This window comes from Molossus molossus, unplaced genomic scaffold, assembly GCF_014108415.1.
Source record: "Molossus molossus isolate mMolMol1 unplaced genomic scaffold, mMolMol1.p scaffold_m16_p_21, whole genome shotgun sequence".
In the NCBI taxonomy this organism is placed as follows: domain Eukaryota; kingdom Metazoa; phylum Chordata; class Mammalia; order Chiroptera; family Molossidae; genus Molossus; species Molossus molossus.
The window spans coordinates 8792315-8819220 of record NW_023425357.1 but is presented as its reverse complement, the minus strand read 5'-3'; the positions used below and the strand labels follow the sequence as shown (position 1 = coordinate 8819220).

General features: G+C 48.9%; 1 protein-coding gene and 1 pseudogene across 1 annotated transcript; both read right to left on the bottom strand.

The window, feature by feature from the left end:
- Positions 1 to 18690: 18690 nt before the first annotated feature.
- LOC118639146 (paraneoplastic antigen-like protein 8A) lies at positions 18691 to 21254 on the bottom strand. Its single transcript, XM_036275388.1, has 3 exons — positions 21172 to 21254; positions 19682 to 21030; positions 18691 to 19166 (listed from the first exon to the last, which is right to left on the bottom strand). Exons 2-3 carry the CDS (start codon positions 20940 to 20942, stop codon positions 19150 to 19152), a joined length of 1278 nt encoding a protein of 425 aa, XP_036131281.1. The 5' UTR covers positions 20943 to 21030; positions 21172 to 21254; the 3' UTR covers positions 18691 to 19149.
- A 4154-nt stretch (positions 21255 to 25408) lies between these two features.
- On the bottom strand, positions 25409 to 25535 carry LOC118639708 (annotated as a pseudogene).
- Positions 25536 to 26906: the final 1371 nt, after the last annotated feature.

Here is a 26906-nt window from a genome sequence, read left to right as displayed (position 1 = left end):
GGGTGGCAACCACTCGATGTGTCCCTTGACGTCGATGTTTCTGTCTCTCTCTCCTCTTCCTCTCTCTCCCTCCCACTCTATCTGTGCAAAAAATGGAAAAATATCCTCGAGTGAGGATAAAAACAAAACAAAACAAAAATTATTTGAGAGAGAGTGAGAGAGAGAAACATCGATCAGTTGCCTCCCATATGCACCCTGACTGAGAATCAAACCCGAAACCTTCTCAGTGTACAGGGACAACGCTGCCTCCACTTGAGCAACCCGGCCAGGGCCACTGCCTACTCCATTCAGGGTCCGGAGCTCTGTGCGATATTATCTCATTTAATCTTCACAATAAGCCTCCAGGAAGGTTCTATTATTGCCCCATTTTGCAGATGAGGAAACTGAGGCACATAAGGAACAATTAACTTGCTGAAGGCCACATAGCTAATAAGGGCCAACCTGAAACTTGAACCCACAACCTTGGTGTACAGGTAATTTTCAGTTTAAGTGATCAAATGTAGCAATCTGTCACCTCTGGGACTCCTGTCACAATTAGAAAGGCTTCAGCTGCTCTAAGATTACAAACAAATTGACTTTTTTTTTTTTCCTTCTGTTAAAGTGTCATTTTTTAACATTTAAATCCTATCTTGACATTCCCAGTCTGCTTGGAGGCAGACCAGCCGGGAGTGGGGTCTCGCTCCCGTGACTGGTGCCTTTCTGAAGGCATTTCTCCCCTGTGCTCCCCGAATCTCGGGTCACCCCCAGGCGATTAGACAAGATGAGGCAAGTTGTCTGAGTCCTAAAAAAAACAGCAGGAAGTTGTTTAGCCAACTGCTTAGTTTCCACTAACATGTTGGTTCTGGTTCTTACTGCTTTGTAACAAATTTCTCCCAAACAGCAGTTACAACAACTTTACTTGGGTCATGATTTTGTGTATCAAGAGTTCGAGAAGGGTCCTGGCCACGTGGCTCAGTTGGTTGGAGCGTCATCCTGCACACCAAAAGGCTGAGGGTTCGACACCCAGTCAGGGCTCGTACGGAAGGCAACCTACCAAAGTTTCTCTCTCACATCAATGTTTCTCTCTCTCTCCCTCTTTCCAAAAACCAATAAAAATATATCCGCGGGTGAGGATTAAAATAAAGAGTACCAGAAGGGCCCAGACCCTTACATGGGTCTCCCCTGCACTAGTCCCAAGTGCTGCAGGAGGCTGTAGTGGCCTGAAGGCTCCACAGAGCTGCTGCCCAAGGAGGTGAACCTTGAACATACTGTGCTCAGCAGAAGACTCCAGATGACGAAGGACCGCATATTGTACGACTCCATTTATATGAAATGTCCAAAATAGGTAAATCTATAGAGACAGGAAGTGGATTAGTGGTTGCCAGGGACTGAGGACAGGGTTTCCTTCTGGGGCGATGAAAATTCCTGCAGCCAGGAAGAGGTGATGGTCCCAGTCATCCTATGTGGACTAAAGCTCACCTATGTGCACCTAAAAATGGTTAATTCTCTATTATGTAGATTTCATCTCAATAAAAAAGAATTCAGTGACTGCATTTTCAGCTCAAAGGATTAAAAGGATGATGGTCCCATTCACAGAGATGGGAGCTTTAGGAATAAATGAGCTGGGAGTTTTCAGGGGTCTTCCACGTGCCCGTTTGACATGCGCAGCAGACATCCAGGCAGCGTTAGACAGGGCGTGGAGCTCAGGGCGCAGGGCTGGAGATACAGAGTTAGCCGTCGCTGCCACAGAGGAGGTGTTTCATCCGCGCACTGGGTGAGATCATCTAGAGAGAGGGTGTGGTGAGAGGACAGAAATGGCCCTGAACCAAGCCCGGGGCCTCACGGAGGGTCAGCGCCAGGCAGGAGAGCAGGAACCGAGGGAACGGACTGCGCAGGGGGGGAGGGGCGGGAGGACACCAAGTGCACGTGTTGGAAAAGCAAAGAGAGTCGTGGCAGAGACTGGAATGCAACCAAATATCCCTTTAGAGAGGACTCCAGCCAGTCGTGGTGCATCCAGACACAGAACACATGTGCATGCAGAAGAAAATCAGGCAGGGGCACGGGGAGGGGGGGAGGGGAAGAGGGATGGGGGGGAGGGGGGCGCTCTCTGTGCCAACATGGGAAGATTCTCTTGTGTGAAATTACGCTGAAACCCTCAAGATGTACTGCTTACGGAATACAGCAAGGTGTGTGACACCGCTTAAAAACTTAAAAGCAGCTCTGGCTGGGTAGCCCAGTTGGTTAGAGCATCGTCCTGATACACCACGGTTGTGGGTTCAATTCCCTGTCAGGGCACATACAAAAATCAACCAATAAATGCATAAATAAGTAGAACAAAGGATGTTTCTTTCTTTCTCTCTAGTGTCAATTTATAGAAAAAAAAAGCAAAAGAAGAAATTAAGCCACACAGCCAAGAGGATTTGGGGGAGGGGAGCAGTCCGCTGAGGGCAGGGGAGCAGCTGTTCTGCTGCTTTTACAAGACGGAGGTCTTGGTACCTTGACAAGGGCCACGTGTGTGAGAGGTGGGGACAGAGATCAGGCCACAGGGGTTCGGCAGAGTGAGCGGAAGGCTGGTGGGTGGAAAGGTGGAAATCTGAGGAGGGCAGCTCTGTGAAGGGGTTGGGCTGTAGAGAGGAAGGGGGGAAAAGGGGAGGGAGCTGGAGGCGGGGCCAGGAAGAGCTTCCGAAAACCCAGAAGTGATGCCCCAGAGACGGGGAAACGGACCTGGTTGGGGAGAGATGAAGCCCTGGGGCGGGGAGGGGGTGAGGGTGGGGGGAAGGAAGGTGGGACTCCAGTGCAGAGAAGGGACTAACTTTGGTGGGAGCATGGCACCTCCTCCAGGGACCAGAGCTAAGGGCAAATGCACCCTGGCAAACGCACCCTGGCAAACGCAGATTTCATGGTAGGAAGCTAAAGAAGCAAATAGGTTTTTAAAATTTTATTATTTCATGTGTAACACAAAACGTACATAGTGCTTACATGCCAGACCCTGCTCTAAGCACCCTGCAAATATAATTTATTTTATCTGCATGACAATCCTCTGCAGTCGGTACCCTTATTATTATCATCTCCACCTGACAGATGAGGAAACAGGCACAGAGAGGGAAGCGCCTTCCCCAAGGCCACACAGCTGAAGTCGGCAGAGGCTGCAGAAGCCACACTCTTAGGCTCCCCCCATAAGACTTGTCTGTGCTCAGGGTCCTGCGCCTCTGTTCTTAACAAAGGAAGATTCCTGCTCCGCAGCTGGGGTTCGGGCTGAGTGGGGGCACCCGGAGCTTTGAGGAGAGAGCAGAGTCACCAGCCACCGCCTTGGAGAGGAAAACCTGCTGGAAAAACAGGCGGGTTAGGCGTTTGAGGTTTGCGCGCTGGGTTTTCTGTGCACTCCCGCAGGCTGGCTGGGTTTCTCCGCGCGCCGCGGTGGCGCTGGCGATTCGGGAGGAGAAGGGAGGGGCCTTCCCGGGGCCACAGCCCATCTGCAACTCCTCCGCCCTCCGAGCCCTGGAGCCGGCGCTGGTTGGATCCCTGGGAGCTAAACTCTGGGGACCCAGCTAGTCCCAGGCTGAGGGGGAGGGAAGGGCCTGGAAGGAGGGGTGTTCACAGGCCACCGTCCAAAGGAAAAAGTTCAATTCCAGGAACGGGAGTCCCCAGGCAGGGGTGGGGCTGTGGGGGTGGAGGGATGGAGGGAAGCAGCGCCCAGAAAGCGGAGGGGCAGCGCAGGACATTTCTGGGAACAACACAGACTCAGGTGGCGGGTTCCCTCCCGAGTCGGGCAGGTAAGGCTTGGGCCGGAGGCTCCAGAGAGGGCGGGACTGAGTTTGAATGTCAGCACTGTGGTCTGTTTGCTGATGTGACCTCAGCAGGGCTGGAAGACCCCCGAAGACAAGCAGGTACTAATCCTTGGGACCTGTGATACGTGACCTCACGTGGCAAAGAGGACTTCTAAGATGTGATCAAGTTCAGGACCTTTGAGACGTGGAGAGGATGTCCTAGATGATCCGGGTGAACCCAACGTCATCTCAAGGGCCCAAGTGGGAGGATGTGACAATAGAAGCAGAGGCCCCATCACCCTCCATCACCCCCCATTACCCCCATCACCCCCATTACCCCCATCATCCCCATCACCCTCCATTACCCCATCACCCTCCATCACTCCAACACCTTCCATCACCCCCATCACCCCCATCCCATCACCCCCATCACCCCCCATCACCCCCATCACCCTCCATCACCCCCATCACCCTCCATCACCCCCCATCACCCCCCATCACCCTCCATCACCCTCCATCCCCCCATCACCCTCCATCCCCCCATCACCCTCCATCCCCCCATCACCCTCCATCACCCTCCATCACCCCCATCACCCTCCATCACCCCCCATCACTCTCCATCACCCTTCATCACCCCCCATCACCCTCCATCACCCTCCATCACCCTCCATCCCCCCATCACCCTCCATCCCCCCATCACCTTCCATCACCCCCATCACCCCATCCCCTTCCATCACCCCCATCACCCCCATCCCATCACCCCCATCACCCTATCACCCTCCATCACCCCCATCACCTTCCACCACCCCCATCACCCCCATCACCCTCCATCACCCTCCATCACCCCCATCACCTTCCACCACCCCCATCACCCCCATCACCCTCCATCACCCCCCATCACCCTCCATCACCCCCATCACTCTCCATCACCCTCCATCACCCCCCATCACCCTCCATCACCCCCATCACCCTCCATCACCCTCCATCACCCCCCATCACCCTCCATCACTCTCCATCACCAGAAAAGGCCTGGAAGGATGGTCCCCTGCAGCCTGCAGACGGAAACAGCCCAGCTGACCCAAGGCAGAGCTCATCTTCAGAACTGGAAGGTGGTAACTGTGTGGTGTTGTTTTTGTTTTTTAATTTTTTTTTTCTTTATTGATTTTTAGAGAGAGAAGAAGTGAGAGGGAGAGAGAGATAGAAACATCAATGAGAGAGAACATGGATTGGCCGCCTCCTGCATGCCCCCTACTGGGGATCAGGCCCACAACCTGGGCATGTGCCCTGACCGGGAATCAAACCGGCGACCTCTTGGTGCATGGGTCGACACTCAACCACTGAACCACACCAGACAGGTAGTGTTTTTTAAAAAACTGTATAGTGTTTTGTGGTACTACCTTTGTGGTAATTTGTTACAGTAGCAGAAACTGGCTAAAGCAAGTTTGTCACCTCCCGGGGCCTCAATTTCTCAATCTGTCAGTTGAGGATAGCAGTCCACACAGGGTAGTACTGAGGGCTTGGTGCACACATACATTGGAAGTGGTTAGGGTGGCACAGAGTAAATGCTCCATAAACATCAGCTATCATTATCTTCAAAATGAAGATAAACCATGTATTTAGGTAACGAATATTTATTGAGCACCTGCTATGTTCCAGGCCAGTTCTAAGTGCTGGAGATGCAGCATGAGTGAGACAAGCACTCTGACCCTCAGAAGCATCCATTCTAGACAGAAAAAAAAACACACACAAAATAAATGAGCAAACTACGGGATGTCAGACTGTGGGAAGTGCTTTGCAGCAAACAAATCAAGAAAGGGGAACCGAGAGGGCTGGTGGACTGGGTCAGGGAGACCTTGAGGAGAGGGGACATTTCCAGAGAGGCCTGAAGGAGGCAAGGGAGCAGGCCACATGGACACCCAGGGAAGAGCTTTGGGGCAGAAAGTTTAGCAAGTTCACCAACTCCATGTCAGAGAATGGCGGTCAACTGAGGGCCAAGCCCAGCCCACCTGGCCTCAGCAGCCTGGACCAGATCCTTGTGGAAACATTTTTTCTGCTCCTCCAAGGTCTTACCAATAAAAGCATCCGTCTAGGCCAGTGGTTGGTAGACTGTGGCCTGCTGCCTGTTTTTATAAATAAAGTTTTATTGGAATACTCATTATTTACACATTGCTGTCTGGTTGCTTTTGCATTACAAGGCCAGAAATGAGTAATTGCAACAAAAACCTTATGACCCCCACCCTGGCCAGGTAACTCAGTTGGTCAGAGCGTTGTCTCAATACTGCAGGGTTTCAGGTTCAATCCCCAGGCAGGGCACATACGAGAAGCATGGATGGGTAGAACAACAAATCAATGCCCCCCCAAATCCATAAAAAGAAAAGACACCATATGGCCCCCAAGACCTAAAGTATTCACTATACTATCTGGCTTATTTAAAAATATACATTTGCTGCCTGGCCAGTGTGGCTCAGTGGTTGAGCATCGACCCATGCACCAAGAGGTCACTGGTTCGATTCCCAGTCAGGACACATGCCCAGGTTGTGGGCCCGATCCCCAGTGTGGTCAGTCGATGTTCTCTCATTGATGTTTCTATCTCTCTCTCCCTCTCCCTTTCTCTCTAAAATCAATAAAGAATATATATATCCACACACATACACACATTTGCTGACTTCTTGATTTAGATGAGTCTTCCTCGTGGTTCATAGACTTGGTCCTGTCCATTGCCCTTTGGAAGGAAGGTGGGATTGTTGAGAATTTGGAGGGAAACTTCCACAGAGGTAGGATCCCTAGGTCTGCCTGTCCACTTCGTGTAAGCATTTGATAGCACCGTCTCCTCAAATCCGACCAATCAACTCTATTCCTATTGGGATGCCTAGGGCTAAGAGAGTCGAATTGTTTTAAAAATAATAGGCTCTTACTACCCAACAATCCATTTTTCAAAGTACTGAAAGCATTCTTAGTTCTATGAATTTATTGGACAGTCACTATTTTAACTCTTAACAATCATAATAATCAAGGAACACAATTAGGGGTTCTGATGAGTATCAGCTGGGCTCAGATGAGAGTTGTGATCTCATATGAACCCCAGTATTCAATTCATTTCAGAGTCTTATGTCGTTTGTTTAATCTGAGAAAAAACTGACTTCCAAGATAAATAAGAAGAGGTTTTTTAAATAGTAGTTTCAGTTTAATATAGAAAAAGTATAGAGAAGGAAAAAATTGGTAAATTCTCTCACAGCCCATCATGCCCTTTGATGTTTCTTTTGGAATTTATAGTAGTCCTTGAACATGGTAAGAAAATGCATTTAATATACTACCCAAATGAAAAATATGAATACTTAATATATGATAGGTGGGAGAGAGAGAGTGATCTCAAGCCTGCAGCTCAGGGCTGCCTGTGGCTCCTCAGTCACGAGGGACCCAGGCTCCTTTTAACTTGTGGATCTTCCCTTTTCTGTCGGGTGGCTTCCACCTCATGGTCCAAGATGGCTGTGGGAGCTCCAGTCATCACATCTGAATTCCAATCATCATGAAACAGGAAGGGACAAAGAAAGTCACTTCCTTCGCTTTCACAATACGTTCCAGAATTAGAAACTAATAAATGAGATTTCTGCAGAGCAACAGGGACAGAGCTCAGAGGCAAACACCACGGGAAAGGGGAAGCTTTGGGCAAAAGCAAGGTCTATTTCAGAAATGTGAAAGTTCGGCCTCGGCTTTTGGGTTCAGTGTTTAGAGAGCCAAGTAGCCATCTCTGCCTCCCTGAACTCAGTGGCATTAGAGATGCTGAGGTTGCCTAGGTAACCAGCTGCCTAATCCTGTCAGTGGTGGGGACCAGGTAGGTCGTTTTCATCTTCCATACACATGTCCAATTTATTATTGTATTCTTCCTGTAACTAGGAACAAAAATCTCCTTCTGTCCTTTGTTGAAATGTTTTCCAGTTGAAATAGAGTAAAATGCGGAAATAATAAATAAATATTGTGAAAGCTGCTGATTTTGTGACCAAAGCAACTATAAAGGCTTACACATATTTAAAGAGAGATGTAGAAGCAAATATTAGAGAATTGATATTAATATTAAGACGGATGTTCTACACTTTCGAGCCAACCAAAGCTGAAATTATTTTTTTAAATAATAAAAGAACAAACAACAGAGATTGGATTTTATTATGATTCTAATCTCTTAGCATTTAGAACATCACATACAATAACCATTAAGAACTGTATTTAATATTTAGTCATCTCACTATATTTAAGCTATGAGTTATTCAAGAAAAATTCTTAGAGCCCTGGCCAGTTTGGCTCAGCGGTTAGAGTGTCGGCCTGCGGTCCGGAGAGACCCGGGTTCGGTTCCCGCTAAGGGCACGTACTTCCGTTGCAGTTTGTCCCCGGCCCTGGTTGGTCGTGCGGGTGGCAACCACTCGATGTGTCCCTTCACGTCGATGTTTCTCACTCTCTCTCCCTTCCTCTCTCTCCCTCCCACTCTATCTGTACAAAAAAAATGGAAAAATATCCTCGGGTGAGGATGAAAAAAATAAATAAAAAGTGTGTTTAAAAAAAAAAAAGAAAAATTCTTAGAAATTAAAAGCAGAATGTCAAGTTTGCTACTTCAAAGTTTGGGGGAAATTCTCCAAGGTCAACCATAACATCCATGATAAATCATCTTTGATCCAGATTATGAAGAAGAAAAGAGAAATAGAGCATTGGCCCTCGCACCAAAGGGACGGGTCGGGGCGTGCGTGAGGAAGCAACAAATCAGTGTGTCTCTCTCACACCAATGTTTCTCTGTCTCTCTTTCCTTTCCTCCCCCTTCCTCCCTTCCACTCTCTCTAAAAAAAAATCAGTGGAAAAAATATACTTGGTAAGGATTAGCAAAAACATTTTTATGTCTTATGTATGCACTTTATCTATTTATTTAGTTTATAGTTAACACTCCTGATCTAGCACCCAACTTGTAAGTCCCTGACCGGGCCACAGTATAACTTCTGAGGGTAGGTCTTAAGGGACCTGCTCCTTCTGCTCTGTCACACACATATATACAGTATACATATACATATATACACAACCACATACACAAACATACATTTACGCATACATATGCACACATACACACGTGTATATAACTGCCCATGTATACACATACATGACACACATATGTGCGTATACACACATAAATGCGAACACATATACATACACACATATGTATGCACACATAGACATGCACATACATACATATAGAGAACCATGAGCTGATATGTGCGTAAGCATTTTTTCTCTTTTGGAAGTAGGATGAGAACCTGTCAGGGTCGCCGGCTGCGGGGAGGTAGGGAAGTGGGGTGCGTGGCCGTTTCTATTTTCAGCTCTGCGCGGTTTGAATGCCTGACACTGTGCAGACCTTATTTTAAACTGTCCTCAGGGCTATTTTGGCAGTGGGATTACGGGTCGTTTCTTGTTTTCTTCTTTATACGGACCCTTATTAAATAAAACCAACCACCACAGCCTAAAAATAAAACAGGTTAGAAGCCAAGACCACAGTGTTGGCTGCAGCCACAATGACTGTGTTTTCTTTCTCTCGTTCCTGCGGTGGCTCTTGTAAATCTGCCACCGGGATAAGGAGCCACTTCGAGGCGTGTCTGAGCGTCCGGCCCAGGCAGGTCCCCGAGTGTGAGCCCGGCCGAGCACATTCCTCGGGCTCCCAGAAATGACGGGGCATCTGTCGAGGATTACCTCGGCCTCGGTGACACCGGCTTGCTCTTCTGGGTGGCTTCATGCTGGCAAATCCAGGGCATTTCCCGTGCCTTCTCACGTGCTAAGAAATGACAGGAGTGTCACAACGCCATTCAGATATTATTTACTTATTTATTTAGGCTAATCCTCACCTGAGGATACTTTTCCATTGATTTTTAGAGAGAGTGAAGGGGAGGGAGGGGGAGAGAAAGAGAGAAACATCATGTGAAAGAGATACACTGATTGGTTGCCTCCCTCCTGCAGGACCCCAACCAGGGCCGGGGGTCAACCTGCAACCCAGGTACGTGCCCTTGACCGGGAATTGAACCCGGGACCCTTCAGTAGGAGGGCTGATGCTCTAACCACTGAGCGACCAGCCAGGGCTCAGATATATTTTAAAACGTCCCCCCCCCCCTTGAATTATTCTGGACCCATGAAACCAAGATTAGAACAGGCAGCTGTTTACAAACTATCACCAGGTCACACCAGCCAGGGCGTATGGGAAAGAGTGAGGCCCAAAGCTCCTCTTGCCCTGCCCTGCATATTTACAAAGCATCTGACCGTCTAATAGGGCTCACGTGGCCCCCACCACACGTTACACTTCTGTTTCAAAGTTTCTTGGTTACTTTTTTAAAAATCCTCATTGGAGAATATTTTTCTATTTATATTCAGACAGAGTGGGAGGCAGAGAGAGGGAGAGAAAGGGAGAGAGAGAGAAATATCAATGTGAGAGGGACACATCGAGTGGCGGCCTCCCGCAGGACCCGACCGGGGCCAGGACAAACCGCAACCAAGGTACATGCCCTCGGCCAGAATCGAACCCGAGACTCATTGGTCCGTGGGCCGACGCTCTACCGCTGAGCCAAACTGGCCAGGGCTTTCTTGGGTACTTTAATACGGTAAAAAATTTTCACCCTGGCTGTTTTTGCTCAGTGGTTAGAGCGTCGGACCACAGACCAGAGAGTCCCGGGTTCGGTTCCCACTAAGGGCACGTACCTCGGTTGCTGCTTGTCCCCGGCTCCGGTTGGGGTCGTGTGGGTAGCAGCCAGTTGATGTGTCTCTCTCACATCGATGTTTCTCTCTCTCTCTCTTCCTCCCTCTCTCCCTCCCGCTCCATCTGAAAATAAATGCAAAAATGTCCTCAGGTGAGGATAAAAAACAAAAACAAAACAAAACAAGAATATGGTAAAAATTTTTCAACAGATTCTCTCCCACTCAGTTTATCTCCAAGAGCTCATCAAAGAGGTAGTAGAGACTTCTTATTCTTTAGTTATGTTAGTAAAGACTATTGACCGCTGTTGACATTGCTTAGCCTGAATGTCCAAGTCACAGGGAGGCACCCAGCCCATGTCCCCCACAGCAAGGCTCACACCTCGGTTGTTACACTTTCACTTGCTTTTATAGAACAATTGTGCAAGCTTGGGGCTTGTCCGCCGCAGCTGTGCCGGAGCATTACTTGGGCTGAGCGTGTCAAGGCATGTGCTTTGCAGAAATATTTAGTAGAGTTTTTCAAGCATGGGCATGCCCATACCAACAATTTTTTTTTAACTAACCAGCATCCACAGGGATACACCTCCCAAAACAAAGATGCTTTATCAAAGGGGCAAATATGTATTCAGAAATGGCAGGAAATGCTTTCAAGAATTGCAGGAAAATCTAGATAATTTAGCAATGTACGTGAATGTGTTTGGGGGTGATGTGACTTTTTTTTTTAAGTGGTGTTGTTTTTTAATGCAAAGAAGTATAGAGAAAATGAAAAATGACCTACTGTCTCTCCATGTCGGCATTCTAAAATAATGTGTCATTGAATGTGAGAGTCACAGGGAGAGGAGTAATAAAGCCCCCTCGGCCCCCACACTCAGTTCCCCAACTCAGGAGCAATTAGTTTCACAGTATATTGTTTTTGTTTCCAGGAAAAGAGAACTGAAATGGATATACTACCATTTGTAACCAGATAAGCTTTGCCGTTTTACGAAGCTGACTCCTTGTGTCCTACCGCATCTTGGTGTTTTTCACTGAAAATATTCTCCAAGTTGTTCCACATCAGTGATAGACATCGGAACCTTTCTTTTTTTCTCTCTTTTTAAAAAAAATATGTTTTTATTGATTTTAGTGAGAGAGAGAGGGAGAGGGAGAGAGAGAAATGGATTGGTTGCCTCTTGCACGCCCCCTTCTGGGGATCGAGCCCGAAACCCAGGCATGTGCCCCAACCAAACAGCCAACCAGGGACCTCTTTCGGTGCATGAGATGACGCTCAACCAACTGAGCCGCACCGGCCAGGGCTGAGCCTTTCTTTGTAATGTCTACAGAGTGTTCCATCCTCCCACAGTCGTACCCCAGTTCATTTAACCAGTTCCATATGGATGGACCTTGGATTACCTTCATTTTTCACTCTTACAAACACTCACCTACAATCTCTCGAACGTTAGCATGGCATATGTTTGAGAGGATGTCATCAGAGAAAACTGTTAGTAGCAGGTTCCCTGGGACCCAACACAAAAGTCATTTTGAAAACCTGACAGCTGTCGCCAAACTGCCCTGGGACCACTCCACAGCTGCAGCGATGGTGGGGGGTTGTTTCAGCACAGCCCTGCCAGCACTGGGCAGCAACAGCCTTTAGAACCTCGGCCAATCAGATACGTAGACAGTGATATCTCGTGGTTGTTTTTAGAATCTCATCTCCATTCCACTGATCCTTATGTCCATCCTTCTTTTGTGACTGTTTTTGCTGTGCATTTTTCTATCCTCACCCGAAGACATGTTTATTGATTTTAGAGAGAGAGGAAGGGACAGAGAGAGAGAGAGAGAGAGAGAGACATTGATCAGTTCCCTCTGGTATGTGTGCCAACCAGGGATCAAACCCGAAACCTAGGTATGTGCCCTGACCAGGAATCAAACCTGCAACCTTCTGAGCCACCTGGCCAGGGCTGTGCATTTATTTATTTAGTGTGAAGTTGAGCCTCTTTTTATGGGTTTACTGGCCGTTGATACTTGTTTTTCTGTTAACTTCCTATTCATGTCCCTTAACCATTTTCTCAGGAGCTGTTCATTTTTTCTTGAACATTTACATGAGCTTTCCATTTTTAAAAAAAATCCTCACCTAAGGATATTTTTCCATTTTTCTTCAGATATAGTGGAAGAGAGGGAGGAAGAGAGAGGGAGAGAAGGAGAGAGAGAAACATGGATGTGAGAGAGACATCAACTTGCTGCCTTCGACCAGGGCCGGGGATGAACCACACCAAGGTACGTGCCCTTGACTGGAATCGAACCTGCAACTCATTGGTCCGAGGGCCGACACTCTAACCACTGAGCCAAACCAGCCAGGGCTGAGCTTTCTGTTTTTAAAAAAGTTATGAAACCTGTATTTTCTCCCCTGTGTCATTATCTTTTGACTTTTTTTCCCTCCTATCAAAAAATTTTAACTTTTCTGTGGTCACAGTGGCTAAGTAGCCGGTTTCCTTTGATGGTTTCAGGTTACATGAGGCTGGAACCCTGCCCAGGGCCCCAGCTTTGGCTACATTACCTGGGGGTGACTCGCACTGGGCAAGCGCACTGGGCCTAGAAAAGCCTCCTCCCCTCCAAGGTGATCCATTATCCACCCACCTTTCCCTCTGCAACTCTTACAATTTCATTTTACAAATGTCTGACCTTTTGGAATTAACTTTGTTTCCCCAAATACTTACCTTCTTGGCCCAACACCGTTTTCTGAATAATTCATCATTCTCACGCCAATTTGAAACCCCATGTATATCATAAACTGTAGTTGTATATTTATGTAGCTCTGTTTCCAGACTCAAATTTCTTCAGTCAGTCCCGAGCTGTTTTTTTTTTTATCCTCACCCAAGGATATTTTTCCATTTTTTGTACAGATAGAGTGGGAGGGAGAAAGAGGAAGAGAGAGAGAGAGAGAGAAACATCGATGTGAAGGGACACATTGAGTGGCTGCCACCCGCACGACCAACCAGGGCCGGGGACAAACTGCAACCGAAGTATGCGCCCTTAGCGGGAACTGAACCCCAGTCTCTCCGGACCGCAGGCCGACGCTCTAACCGCTGAGCCAAACCGGCCAGGGCAGTCCCGAGCTGTTTTAATTATTGAGGTTCATAGTCATACCTCTTAATGTTTATCAAAGCCAATCTTTTTTCTTTTCTTTTATCCTCACCCCAGGACATTTTTCCATTTTTTGTTCAGACAGAGTGGGAGGGAGAGAGAGGAAGAGAGAGAGAGAGAAACATCGACGTGAAAGGGACACATCGAGTGGCTGCCTCCCGCATGACCCAACCAGGGCCGGGGACAAACTTCAACTGAGGTACCGGGCCTTAGCGGGAACCGAACCTGGGTCTCTCTGGACCGCAGGCCGATGCTCTAACCGCTGAGCCAAACCAGCCAGGGCAAAGCCGATCCTTTCTTATTGACCTCGCTCTCCGTATGCTGGTGAGTTCAGACTCTTCCTATTCCTACATGTTGACAACGGCTCGCATTACTCTGATAGAAGATGCCTCGGTGAAGCACATACAGAATCTGGGAAGCAGTTCGAGGAAATTCCTGCTCAGTGTTGATCGTTAACATTCCCTAGGTGCTCACACTTCTTACCTAAGTGTGAGTCAGAGGAGGAACACTCAGAACTCACCTCGAGCATGAAAGTGACCTACCATCGTTGACATAAGCTACACATTCACTGTTGTTCCAGAACATTCCCACAGAGGCGGAGCCCCAGGGCCTGCTTTACTTGAGTGTGACCGGACGTGACCGGACGTGACCGGACGTGTGCACTCTGCCTTCCCAGTCACGCAAGAGTGGATGACCCCAGGCTGGAATTTTAAAAACCGACTCTTGGGAAGCTAAAGTCTCCTAACCCTGAACAGGTGGATTAAAAATGCGAACGCACATCTCAATGACAGGGCAGGTTTTCTTCCAAGGGCTGAGCAGAGCCAATTCACCTGGCATGAAGGTGGCGTGGTTTCCATCCAACACGGGTGTGGCGTGCATACTCTTTAACGCAGGGAAAGTAAAAACCCTCACCTTACCCCTCAACAAAGGTCCACGATTCAGCCGGCAGATTTAAAAACTGAGTTGAAATTCACATGACATAAAATTAACTGAAGTGCACAATTCAGTGACATTTAGTCTATTCATGATGTTGTGCAACAAGCACCTCTATCTAGGCACACTGTCATCACCCCAAAAAATACACGTACCCATTACCGGTCACTCCCCCTTTCCCCTCCCCCCAGCCCCTGGCAACCACCAACCTACCCCCCCCCCCCCCCCGTCTCTGTGGATGTGCCTGTTCCCGTCAGTTCATAGATAGAGTCCTACAGTATGTGGCCTGTGTGTCCGCCTCCAGTCACTGAGCTCCGATTTGCAGGGTCAGCCACATCGGAGCAGGTATCAATACTGCATTGCTTTTTTTTTTTTTTTTTTATCCTCACCCGAGGACATTTTTCCATCTTCTGTTCAGGTAGAGTGGGAGGGAGAGAGAGAAACATCGATGTGAAAGGAACACATCGAGTGGCTGCCACCCGCACAACCGACCAGGGCCGGGGACAAACTGCAACCGAGGTACATGCCCTTAGCGGGAACCGAACCCGGGTATCTCAGGACCGCAGGCCGACGCTCTAACCGCTGAGCCAAACCGGCCAGGGCTAAAACTGCATTGCTTTTTATGGCCGAATAGTTACTACTTAATAAAAGCAATATGAGTACACAGTTAAAAACTGATCAACTATAGGAAACCAAAATAAATCCTGAAAGGCCCCCCTGTACCCCTCCACCTGCTCTCTACCAGATTCAGCACTCCAAGGGCAATTGCTGTAAAGGGGGAAAAAAAAAATACACACACACACACACACACACACACAAACACACACATCTTACAGAAACAAATATATCTATGTGCATCTCTTAAGATATTAATGTGTTATTATTCTATTTAAAAATATTCAACAAAAGGGACCATCTAAAAATATTAAACAAAAGGCACCATCACACATCGTTTTTGCAGGATGGTTTGTGCACTAAAAAGCAGGGCTTGGCTCCTGGCTGGTTTAGGTCGGAGCATCGGCCCTCAGGCTGAAGGGTCAAGGGCTCGATTTCCAGTCAAGGACATGTACCTGGGCTGCAGGTCTGATCCCGGCCCTGGTCAGGGCTGTGCGAGAGGCAGCCAATCGACATGTCTCTCTTACATTGATGTTTCTCTCTCTCTTGCTCCCTCCCTTCCACTCTACCTAAAAATCAATGGAAGAATATCTCGGGTGAGGTAATCGCTTCGGGAGAACATCACCCAACCGGTCCCATCCCTGGATTTTCCCCCACCTGGGGCCATGGGCGCCTTTCTGACTTCACTGATAGGCTGGGTGTACCTGGAGTGACTACCTCTGAGAAGGATGTAGACACCTTGGTCAAACGTGGCATTTCCCACAGAGGGAGGGCAAGGCCCCAGTCAATGAGCCTTTCACTGGGTCTTCATGGGCAGCGTACGCCAGGGCCCAGCTGGCTCTGAGCCCAGCTGGCTCCTGGTCCTCCAAGTCTGTGGGAGACCATTTGCATGGCATCCATCTTGTTAAAGTCTGCTCTGCTGTCTCCGGCCCCAGGGTGGGGTCTCTCTGAATACAGTGTCTGCATTCCTCTAGATAATTGTTTACTCCATTCTTTGCTTATCATTTGTTCCACCTGAGGTATTTACTGGAATTGGCTTCAGGTGGGATACTCATTAACTGTTTCACCTGTTTTTCCCCTCTATATTATGTGAACTCCCCCTGAATAAACGAGACTTGATCAGAATCCTGTCGTCTCCATTTCTCGTGTCTCTTGTCCCTCCTCATCCTCACTCCCCCTCTAGAGTCCTCGTTGCTCGACCTGTGGGACGGGTCACAAGTCCAGCTTCTCTCTGCTCTCTTGGGCATCTCCCCTCCCTGACAATCTCTATTCACAAAACCCCAACCTTGACCCCCAAGGATCTGTCCCCTGCCTCAGGGTGAATTACTCCACCTGGCCCTCTCCCACCCACATGTGCATAAACTTCTCAGGAGACATTAACATACTGATTTCTGATACGGATACAACCCCTAAGGGGGTCCAGTGCCCAAGAAATGGCATTTAACCAAGACCCCGGTGACAGATGAAGCGGCCACCCTGGTTAAGTCCATAACAGGGGCGGGATAAAGCAGGAGAAAACGAAGTTTTTAGCTGAAGACCTCAGCTTCTGATTGAGGGAAGGCAAGGATTTTCATCATCCAGCTGCTTTTAAAAATAAACTCACATTTTCAGGTCATTCACATCACCAGTTACCTGGTCTAGAAACTTCTAGAAACCCCACGACCTGCTGGAGATCCTTTCCCATTGGTGGAAGGCCATACAGCCAAGAGGAGAGACATCTCAATGGCTTCTTCTCTTAACCGAAAATTGAACCTTGAACACAGGTCAGACAGTGGCTCACACTGGGCTGGGTGGGAGTCTAGCCTTGTTCAGCACAAAACAGACTCAATATTTAATTTGCTAAACTTTATTCCATAGCATTTACATTGACAATGACTAATCATGGCGCCAATCTGTTAACACGATGAAGCCCTCAAGGACCTGATTTTGAAACCGGGTGCCGGAGAGCCACGGGCTTTCGTCAGCTCGAGTGTGCCTCGCTCCTGTTCCGTTTTGCACACACCAAGGAAAACCATGATGCACACCGATTAGCCGCAGCGAGTGAGACCACTTTCTTTCTTTTCTGATCTCATAAGACTCCTCCGGGATTTTGCAAGGAATCGTCACCAGAAGTTTGTTTTCCAAGTTGAATCACTGACAACATCTCACAACTGTGCACATTCTTTATCACAAAAACTGAAGTCAGAAGAAAGACTCCGAAAACGTCAAGGGCTAACCTCTCTCTGGCAGGGTGTTATTACTGTGAACCACGTTAATGCACTAACTTGCTACCACACAACTGAACAGCGCAGCGTGGCCAAGCACGTGGATTACAAAGTTGTATCGCAGGGCATGCACGTGACCGAATTTCTCCCACTTGGGTGACATTTACAAGACTGGTTCTCATCAGTCACACTTGTAAGAAACTCATTTATATACAAATAAGTGGCAGAAACAATTCACTCAAGACCTGTTCAAAAACAAGTTAATGTATGAACTCAAGTTAATGTATGAACTCAAGGTGATATTTTGCTAGTCTCCAGTGGGATGGGTTTGGCTCACGACATAGTTGAGTAATCATTTTTCAGTGTTTTTCACTTTTTTAATATATGAAAGAATAGATTCGGGTTACATCTTTGAGTGTACCTTGGCCCTCCAAGGCCAGTTTGGAAACCAATGATCTCAGGTAGCCTCTCCACCCCCTAGGCATGCGCACACAGGAGACATGATATTCTGGTCCATCCAGAGTCCAATTTTTTTAGACTACTTTTCCCTCTTACTACGTGAGAAATGTCTTCAGCCCCAAAGATGTTGACAGTTTGGTGGCACTGGACGGAATCAGAGCAGGGAAGCCAGGACAGCCCGAGTCCTCCCCTACAGGTTCCTGAGAGGGTTTCACCGCAAGTGGGAAATCCAAGGACTATTTTTATTAACAGAACTTAAAACTCAAATACTTCAAGGCCATTCTTTTGCCCCAAAACTAACTCTGGGGACCTTACCACCCTCCGGTTAGACAACTGAAGGATGGCAGAGGAAGCCTGGGGGAGCAAGGAAGCCGGGCCTGCTTCGGAGATTGTGGCTTAACTTACACGCCACCAAAGCGCAGAGAAGATGAAGGGAGAAAACGTCCGGGCTGCTCTTTTTTTTTCTTTACTGATTTTAGAGAGAGAGGAAGGGAGAGGGAGAGAGAGATAGAAACATCGATGAGAGAGAACATTGACTGGCCACCTCCTGCATGCCCGACTGGGGATCAGGCCCACAACCTGGGCATGTGCCCTGACTGGGAATCGAACCAGTGACCTCTTGGTGCGTGGGTCAACGCTCAACCACTGAGTCACACTGGCCGGGTTCAGCCTGCTTTTTTTTTTAATCCTCACCTGAGGACAATTTTTTTTTGTGGCATTTATCTTCAGATAGAGCGAGAGGAAGAGAAGGAGTAAGAGAGAGAGAGAAACATCGATGTGAGAGACGCATCTAGTAGTTGCCTCCCACACGACCCCAACCAGGGCCAGGGACAAACTGCAACCGAGGTACATGCCCTTAGCGGGAACTGAACCCGGGACTCTCTGGTCCACCGGCTGACGCTCCAACCACTGAGCCAAACCGGCCAGGGCTTGGCCTGCTGTTTAGACTGCCAGGCCCTACAGAGCTCAGCCAACCACTCAGAAGAGGCAGGGAATAGAGGAGAAAGACCAAACATGGATAAGCATAACAGTGACCCTGCCCGTGGATGGGTCAAGATGAACGTTATAGAATTTCCCCAGTCTGCTTCTTGACTCACCAACCTCAAAGGTGAATCTAGGAGGAGGGGGGAAAGCGGCCTGGCAGAGGGAAAAGCATAGTGGAATATATACCTCCCTCCCACCTTAATTTCTCCCACCTCAGATCTCACATAGCATTTACCTCTGAGAGACCGGGATCTTAGGAACCCAGATCTCTACAAAGTGGGTCCCTAAGACAGTCAAAAATCTTCATTCAAGAGAAAGCTTTGTTCCCAACTTGGAATTTCTTCCTTGGTCTTCTTTCACCTTGGGGGTCCCCCAACTCAAAGTTTCCTGGATTCTGCAGATAAATTAAAACAGCTCATGAGATGGAACAGGGAGAGATGCCATTTGGAATTTTTTTCATTTTTACTTACTGGGACTTTCTAAGTCCCTGAATATTTCTACCCCCCAACCAGGCCTCCAGAACATTCCACCCTCAAAGCCACCTACCCTGACAAACATTATAACCTCAAACCATTCACTTCTTATGGAGATGGTCAGATGGAATGGCAGAGACCTGTGAATACCAGAGCAACCCTCAACAAGATGGCTGGGTGAATTTGCTTTGCCACCTCCTGCCCCCACAGGCATTTCACGTTGGCCTTCAGGGGCTCCAAGGAGGGAGGTCAGGGCTTTTGCCCTCTAAAACCTCAACTGGTGTGTCACCCCCCTCCTCCACTGCACTGGGGTCCTCCTCACTGGCCATGTGACCTGCCACCCCCTTGAACTCATCAGCTTCCACCTGCCACTCCTGCTCCTCCCCCTTCATCTGCTCGGTGACACAACCCAAATGACTTCTGTTGTCATTCTCACCATGAGAAGAGCCTTCTGGTTTGGACTTTGCACCCTGTGACGTTGAGGCTGGTGACTCAGTGGGCCGTGAGCATCTAGGGGCCCTCTGGACTGACGCACCCCTTCTTGAGCCTGGCCCTTTCTTTGGAATGAATGGCTTCTTCTTGGCGCCTTCCACATCGACAAGGACATAAGAGATGGGGCCCAAGCTCACCTTCTTTTTCTTCCTCATGGGGACCGGGCTCTTTGCTGAGGCCCAGCGCATAGCCTTCCTCTTTGGTGGGCTCTCATGCCCATCATCTTGGTCTGACTCAGAAGCAACTCCAGGGCCTGCCGCTTCTGACTGGGCATCCTGAGGTGCATTTGTGGGAGTCTCTACAGGCTTCTTCAAAGCTGACTCCTGCTTCACACAGGGCTTTTTGCTGCTCCTGGTATATTCCGAGAGCTGCCTATTTTCACCATCATCAGCCTCAGGATCCTCCAAGGAGGCCGAGCTGTTGGAATGGTGGCCTTTGGGTTTCTTCCGGGACACCGGTTCCTGCTTGGGGGATTTTCTCTGCTTCTTTCTCCTGGAGCGAGTCTTAGCTCCAGCCTTTCGAACCAAAGGTTTGGGAGGGTCACCTTCATCTTCCATGCCATTCCAGCTGTCTGGGCTCTCCATCTTCAGGGCAGGGCCCACCTCGGCAGCCCTCCCTGGCTCCTTTTTGACCTTCCTCCTGGCTGCTGAAGCTGCAGCTGCCACAGCATGGGCCTCAGCGGCCTCCTGGGCCCTAGCTTCCTCCTGGCTGCGGATCTCTGCATCCATGTGGAAAACGATCTGCATCACAGCCCCCAGGAGCAACCCCAAAGCTTCTGCCCAGTTCTCTGGAGGCAGAGTGTGGTTCTGGGGCGGTGGGGGGTTGTTGAGCTGGAGCAAGCGAACCACATCCTCCCAAGTGCGCCCCTCGGCATCCAGGAACTCATTCAGGTTTTTTAAAAACTCTGCATCCTGGGTGGGGTGTCTGCAGACCACTCTCCAGACACCTCCCCTTCCAGGAAACTCCCGGGGTATGGCCCTCAGACTCACACCCTCGCCCACCTCAATTAGGGCGGCTTTGGCATTCTCTTCCCTCAAGAAAATCTTGTTGAGCACAACGTACGGGCCCAGCGGGGAGAGGACCCCATTCAAGGTCTCTTCGATTTCTGCTTGGCCACAGTCCGCCGGGATGCCCGTGACCAAGAGGGACCTGTGGATGTCCACTTCCATCCCGCGGCACCAGTCCTCCAAGAGGTTCATCGTCATGGTCGCAATCACCTGCCAGCTCTAATCCCACGAGTAATGAAGAGTCAACCTGGTGGGCTGGGGCCGCAGGGGTCCCCCCGAATTAATCCTGTAAAGTGAGAAGAGAGGGAGGTTAGATTCCCAGGACGACAGCCAGGCTCGAAGATCTTAGCGGCCCCCTCCGCGGCGGGCGCGCAGAGGCCTCGCGCTTCCCCGGGTCCTCCGCCCACACCGGGCCCCGGGCGCTCACACGTGTCCCGGATCCGCGAAGCCCGCGCCGGCCCCGCCCCCGGGCCTGGCAGTCCGCCGGCCGGCAGGGATCTGGCAAAACCCCGCCTCCGATAGCCCAGCAGCGCCCAGGAGAGGCGCCGGGAGGAAGCCGCTCGCCGGGCGTCGCCTCGGACCACCCCAGCGCGGCGGCTCCGGGCCGAAGTGGAGGGAAACCCGCGTCCGCCCCGCTCCGGCGCCGGCGGGTCACGCGCCGTCCCGCCGGGACCCTCGCAGCTGCGCGGAGCCAGCCCGGCGTCGCAACGCGCGCGTGCGCACTTGCTCTCGCGCCGCCCGCCGGCCGCGCGGCGCCCGCGGTCTCCATGGCAACGGGCCAGCGGCTGGCTCGCGCTTGGGCTCTACTCTTGGGCTTGGGGATCCCCGGGAGCGCGACTTGGCAGCTGTTCGCGGAGCCACGGGTCTGCAGATCCTCTTCCCGCCTTTCTCTCCTCAGTGTGGGCCTCGGGACCGGGGTAGAGGAGGACGGGGCGCCGACTGCAGTGGCCGCCCAGCTATGCTCTGCCTTCCTGCTGGGTTCCGTCAGCATGACTCCTGGGAGGCGCCAGAAATCAGAGGACACAAGGAAAGAGTGGCTTTCACCCCCACCCCACCCCCCGGGTTCCACCAACAAAAGCTACAGCTCCTGGCAGGATCCTTCTTCAGCTACAGTTCCTGGATTCCAGACGTTTCCAGAAACTTCTTGCTTCCACTCCCCCCCACCCCAGCCACCCCGAAGCCTGGGGATAATGCTTCACCATCCTTGCTGATTTTCTCAGCTTGCTGCCCGCAGGCTACAGCTTGGTGACTAGTCCATTGAACACTCAGTGACTGGGTCTGAGTTGCCCTCTTTCCTGCCAGGCCCTCAGCTAACAAAGCCGCGTCCAATCTGTGCATCGTGAGACAAGTCATCCGAGCGCTTTGGGCTCCTTCCTCTTCTGCACAACAGGAGCACCAGTCCACACCTTCCTGAACTGCACGCTTTGGAGATTCGTGGAGATCACATGTGAAGAGATGTATGAAGTACAGCGGTGGCCTGGGTCTTCAACCAAAATCTGTTCTTTGGATTCCATTTTGAAATAGGCCATGGCAAGACCAAATAGCCCAATCCCTCCCTATTCTGCTGTCATCTGTGCCATCCCTGAACTTGGACTTGATCAATATTTGTGCTATTGCTCAAGTTGCCATTGTGTTTCATGAGAAAATGAAGTGCCATTCAAAATGTTAAAGAAACACTTTAGCTATATAACCAGAGTTTAAAAAATCTTGTTCTTGCCCTGGCCCGTTTGGCTCAGCAGTTAGAGCATTGACCTGTGGACCAATGAGTCTCGGGTTCAATTTCGGTCAAGGGCAATCGGTTGTGGGCCCCAGCCCTGGTCGGGGTCATGTAGGAGGCCACCGGTAGATATGTCTCTCACATCAGATGTTTCTCTCTCCCTCTTTCTCTCCCTCCCACTCTATCTGAAGATAAAATGGGGAAAAAAAGAGATACAAGTTTATGGCTCTTTACATGTTGAAATTCTATGAAGCAGCTGAAAAGGGACCATATACCATTATGCAGTGGTTTGAAAACAGAGCCATACATTTTTTTGACACTGCTCTGGATGAGAGGTGGGAATCTGTGTCCACTCCTCTTGAATCTGAGTAGACTTGTAACTGCTTTAACCAGTAGAGAGTATGGTAGAAGGGAAATGATTGACCCCATTGAGTATTGGTAGGGAGCTATGTGATGTTGCAGACTAGGTTATAAAAAGCCAAGCAACTTCTTCCTTGTTTGTTGGGACTCACTCATTCTTGGATCTCTAAGATTCCAAGTAAGAAGTTCAACAACCCTCCGGCCGCCATGCTACGGAGAAGCCCAAACCATGTGTGTAGGCTAGTCCATAGTTCCCAGCTGAGCCTAGCTTTCAGATGATCTCAGCCCAGGCACCAGACATGTGATTAACGAAACTTCTAGATAATTCTAGTCCCCAACCATTTACGTCTTCCCAGCTGAGGCCCAGACACGGTGTAGCAAAAACAAACCATCACTGCGCTACCCTGTGTGAATTCCTGGCCCATAGAATCAATGCGTATAACAAAAAGTTGTTCTACACCACTAAGTCTGGGGTGGCTTATTATGGAGCAATGGGCGACTGAAAGGTACTGTAAATGCGACAGTAATCAGTGATGATTGCAAAGCAGTACTGCAAAAAACTGAGAACAACCTTCTTAAGTCAGCCTCTGAAAGGATACCTCAAAGCAGCTTTTTCTAGCAGTGCACAAAGTTTCCATTCATGGAATTTTTTTCAATGAAGTAGCATCGTCACCATCAAAGAGCTCTTTCTGCTTGTGTTGAAGAGATAAATCTTCTATTTTAGTCAGTTACTTTTAGCGAGGAAAGAAAGCGTCATAGTTTAGTGACATGTTCCCATCAGCAGAGCTGGTCAAAATGTCTTGTTCCTTCATCGTTCACTTAGCATCATAAGTGGGCAGTAGGCCCTGGCTAGGTGGCTCAGTTGGTTGGAGCATCATCCCGTGCACCAAAGGGTTTCAGGTTCTATTCTGGTTAGGGCACATAACTAGGTTTCGAGCACCAGTCAAGCACATACGGGAGGCAACAGATCAATGTTTCTTTCTCACATTGATGTTTCTCTCTCTCTCTCTCAAATAAATTAAAAAAAAAAAAAAGCCCTGGCCAGTTTGGCTCAGCGGTTAGAGCATCGGTCTGCGGTCCGGAGAGACCTGGGTTCGGTTTCCGCTAAGGGCACGTACTTCGGTTGCAGTTTGTCCCCGGCCCTGGTTGGTCATGCGGGTGGCAGCCACTCGATGTGTCCCTTCACGTCGATGTTTCTCTCTCTCTCTCCCTTCCTCTCTCTCCTTCCCACTCTATCTGTACAAAAAATGGAAAAAAATAAAAATAAAAAAAATAAAAAAAATAAGAGCTCTGCCTGACTGATGTGGCTTGGTGGTTGAGCATCGACCCATGCACCAAGAGGTTGCCGGTTCGATTCCTGGTCAGGGCACATGCCCAGGTTGTGGGCCAAATCCCCAGTGGGGAGCATGCAGGAGGCAGCCAGTCGATGTTCTCTCTCATCAATGTTTCTGTCTCTCCCTCTCCCTTCATCTCTCTCTAAAATCAATAAGTTTAAAAAAAATTTTTTTTAAAGAGCCCTGGACCCTGGCCAGTTTGGCTCAGTGGTTAGAGCATTGGCCTGCGGTCCAGAAAGACCCAGGTTTGGTTCCCGCTAAGGGCACGTACCTCGGTTGCAGTTTGTCCCCGGTCCTGGTTGGGTCATGTGGGTGGCAACCACTCGATGTGTCCCTTTCACGTCGATGTTTCTCTCTCTCTCTCTCCCTCCCACTCTATCTGAACAAAATATCGAAAAATGTCCTCGGGTGAGGATTAAAAAAAAAAAAAAGAGCCCTGGCTGATGTGACTCAGTAGTTAGAGCATTAGCCCACGTAGCAAAGAGTCTCAGGTTCCATTTCTGGTCAAGGGCAATACTGGGTTACAGGTTCAATCCCCGGCCCCAGTTGGGGCACATGCAGGAGGCAACCAATCGATGTGTCTCTTTCTCCCACTCCCTCCCTCCTTTCCACTCTCTAAAAATCAATGGAAAAAATATACTCAGGTGAGGGTTAACTAAATAAATAAATTAAATTAAAACATTTTTAAATAAGAAAAATAAAATAGCTCTGGCCGGTTTGGCTCAGAGGTTAGAGCGTTGGCCTGTAGTCCAGAGAACCTGGGTTCGGTTCCTGCTAAGGGCACGTACCTCGGTTGCAGTTTGTCCCCAGCCCTGGTTGGGTCGTGTGGGTGGCAGCCACTCAATGTGTCCCTTTCATGTCAATGTTTCTCTCTCTCTCTCCCCTTCTCTCTCCCTCCCACTCTATCTGAACAAAAAATGGAAAAATGTCCTCAGGTGAGGATTAAAAAATAAATAAATAAATAAAAATAAATGCGCAGTTGGGTGGCCAGAGGAGCAAGCTACTAGCTGACTGTGCTATGAAATGATACTAGCTACTACATTTTAAAAATAGATTTTAGAGAGAGAGGAAGGGAGTAGGAGAGAGAGAGAAATATCAATGTGAGAGAGAAACATCAATCATCAGTTGGTTTCATACTCACCCCGAACAGAGAATCGAACCTGCAAACTGGGTATGTGCCCTGATTGGAAACTGAACCCATGACCTTTCAGTGTACGGGATGACGTTTCAACCAAGTGAACCACCTGGCCAGGGCTTAAAAGAGCTTTTTAAATTTTTGTTTATTTATACATAAAAAAGAATATATGTATATATTTCGATGAGCAATAATCGTGTCTCAGATAAACTTCATTGACTACGATACTGCCACTGTGCAAAACTTATAAATATATATTTATAAATAGTCAATTATGTGGATGTACATATATACGTTCATATATATGTATGTGTGTGTCAAGTGAAGGCAGCTGCCTGCTCCCTCTCCCAACAAGGAGCCACTCTGATTACCAGCAGACCTAAAAATAGTGTTGAAGCATCCCTGATAGGAGTAGCTGTGGTTTCCATGGCAATGAATGGCCTATGGTTTCCATGACAACACAACCCTGCAGCTTCAACCCATCCAGCGGTCTCTGCACTGTGGGTTTAAGGTCACCTTTCCATCCCTTTCCTCTCTGTTTTACCTTTGGGTTTTTATTTTGTCTTCCTGTGTGTGTGTTATTTTTTTAATTCTTAAAAATGTTTTAGATTCTTTTTTCAATTCTGGTGTATTTCATACGAGAACCCGCAGAGTTTCTATAAACACTAAACACAGAGAAGGTCCCAGATTTCCCCACCGGGGGAAGTTGCACTACCCAGCGTGGTGGTTCTGAGACTTTCTGGCATGTTCTGTTCATGGCGCTGTGAGAGCTCCTTCTCGCTTCAGTTTCTTCCTTCCCCACCCCCCCAACTACCCCGCTTCCCCCCACCTCTAACTCCCACGTCGCCAACCTCAGCGTCTGGTGTGAGTCCACACATACTTTTCTCCATCTACCCAATCATTTAAAACTACACAGACTATTTAGTTGAGTGTCCTGTGCACTGGAAGTTTGCCAGTTTGATTCCTGGTCAGGGCACATACCTGGGTTTAGGGTTTGATCATCGATCGGGGTATGAATGGAAGGCAACAGATCTTTATCTGTCTGTCTCTCTCCTCTCTCCTTTCCTCTCTCTAAGCATGTCCTCAGTGAGGATTAAATAAGAAGAAGAAGAAGAAGAAGGGAAGGAAGGAAGGAAGGAAGGAAGGAAGGAAGGAAGGAAGGAAGGAAGGAAGAAAACTACATAGCCCAGCCAGTGTGGCTCAGTGGATTGAGCATCGTCCCATGCACTGAGGGGTCACGGGTTCGATTCCAGGTCAGGGTACATGCCCAGGTTTTGGGCTCGATCCCCGGTAGGGGGCATGCAGGAGGCACTGATAGATGTTGATGCTTCTCTCTCATTCATGTTTCTATTCCTGTCTCCCCACTCCCTTCCTCTCTCTCTAAAAAAACAATAAGAACATTTAAAAAATAAAACTACATAGGCTATTTTAAATAGCAATACTTTATCTCTCTCTTTTTAAAAAATTACTGTTAAATACTCTAGAAAATGCAGAGAGTGGGGGGAAGAGATGTAACAAGACTGGCCATGAGCTGATAGTGGTTATAGCTGGGAGTCATTACAATATTCTCTCTGCTTTTGGCTGGTTTTAAATGTCCATAATGGAAAACATTTTTT

Bases quoted from the DNA above. Each gene is read 5' to 3' on its own strand.
- LOC118639146 (XM_036275388.1), bottom strand. From the start codon at position 20,942: ATGACGATGAACCTCTTGGAGGACTGGTGCCGCGGGATGGAAGTGGAC.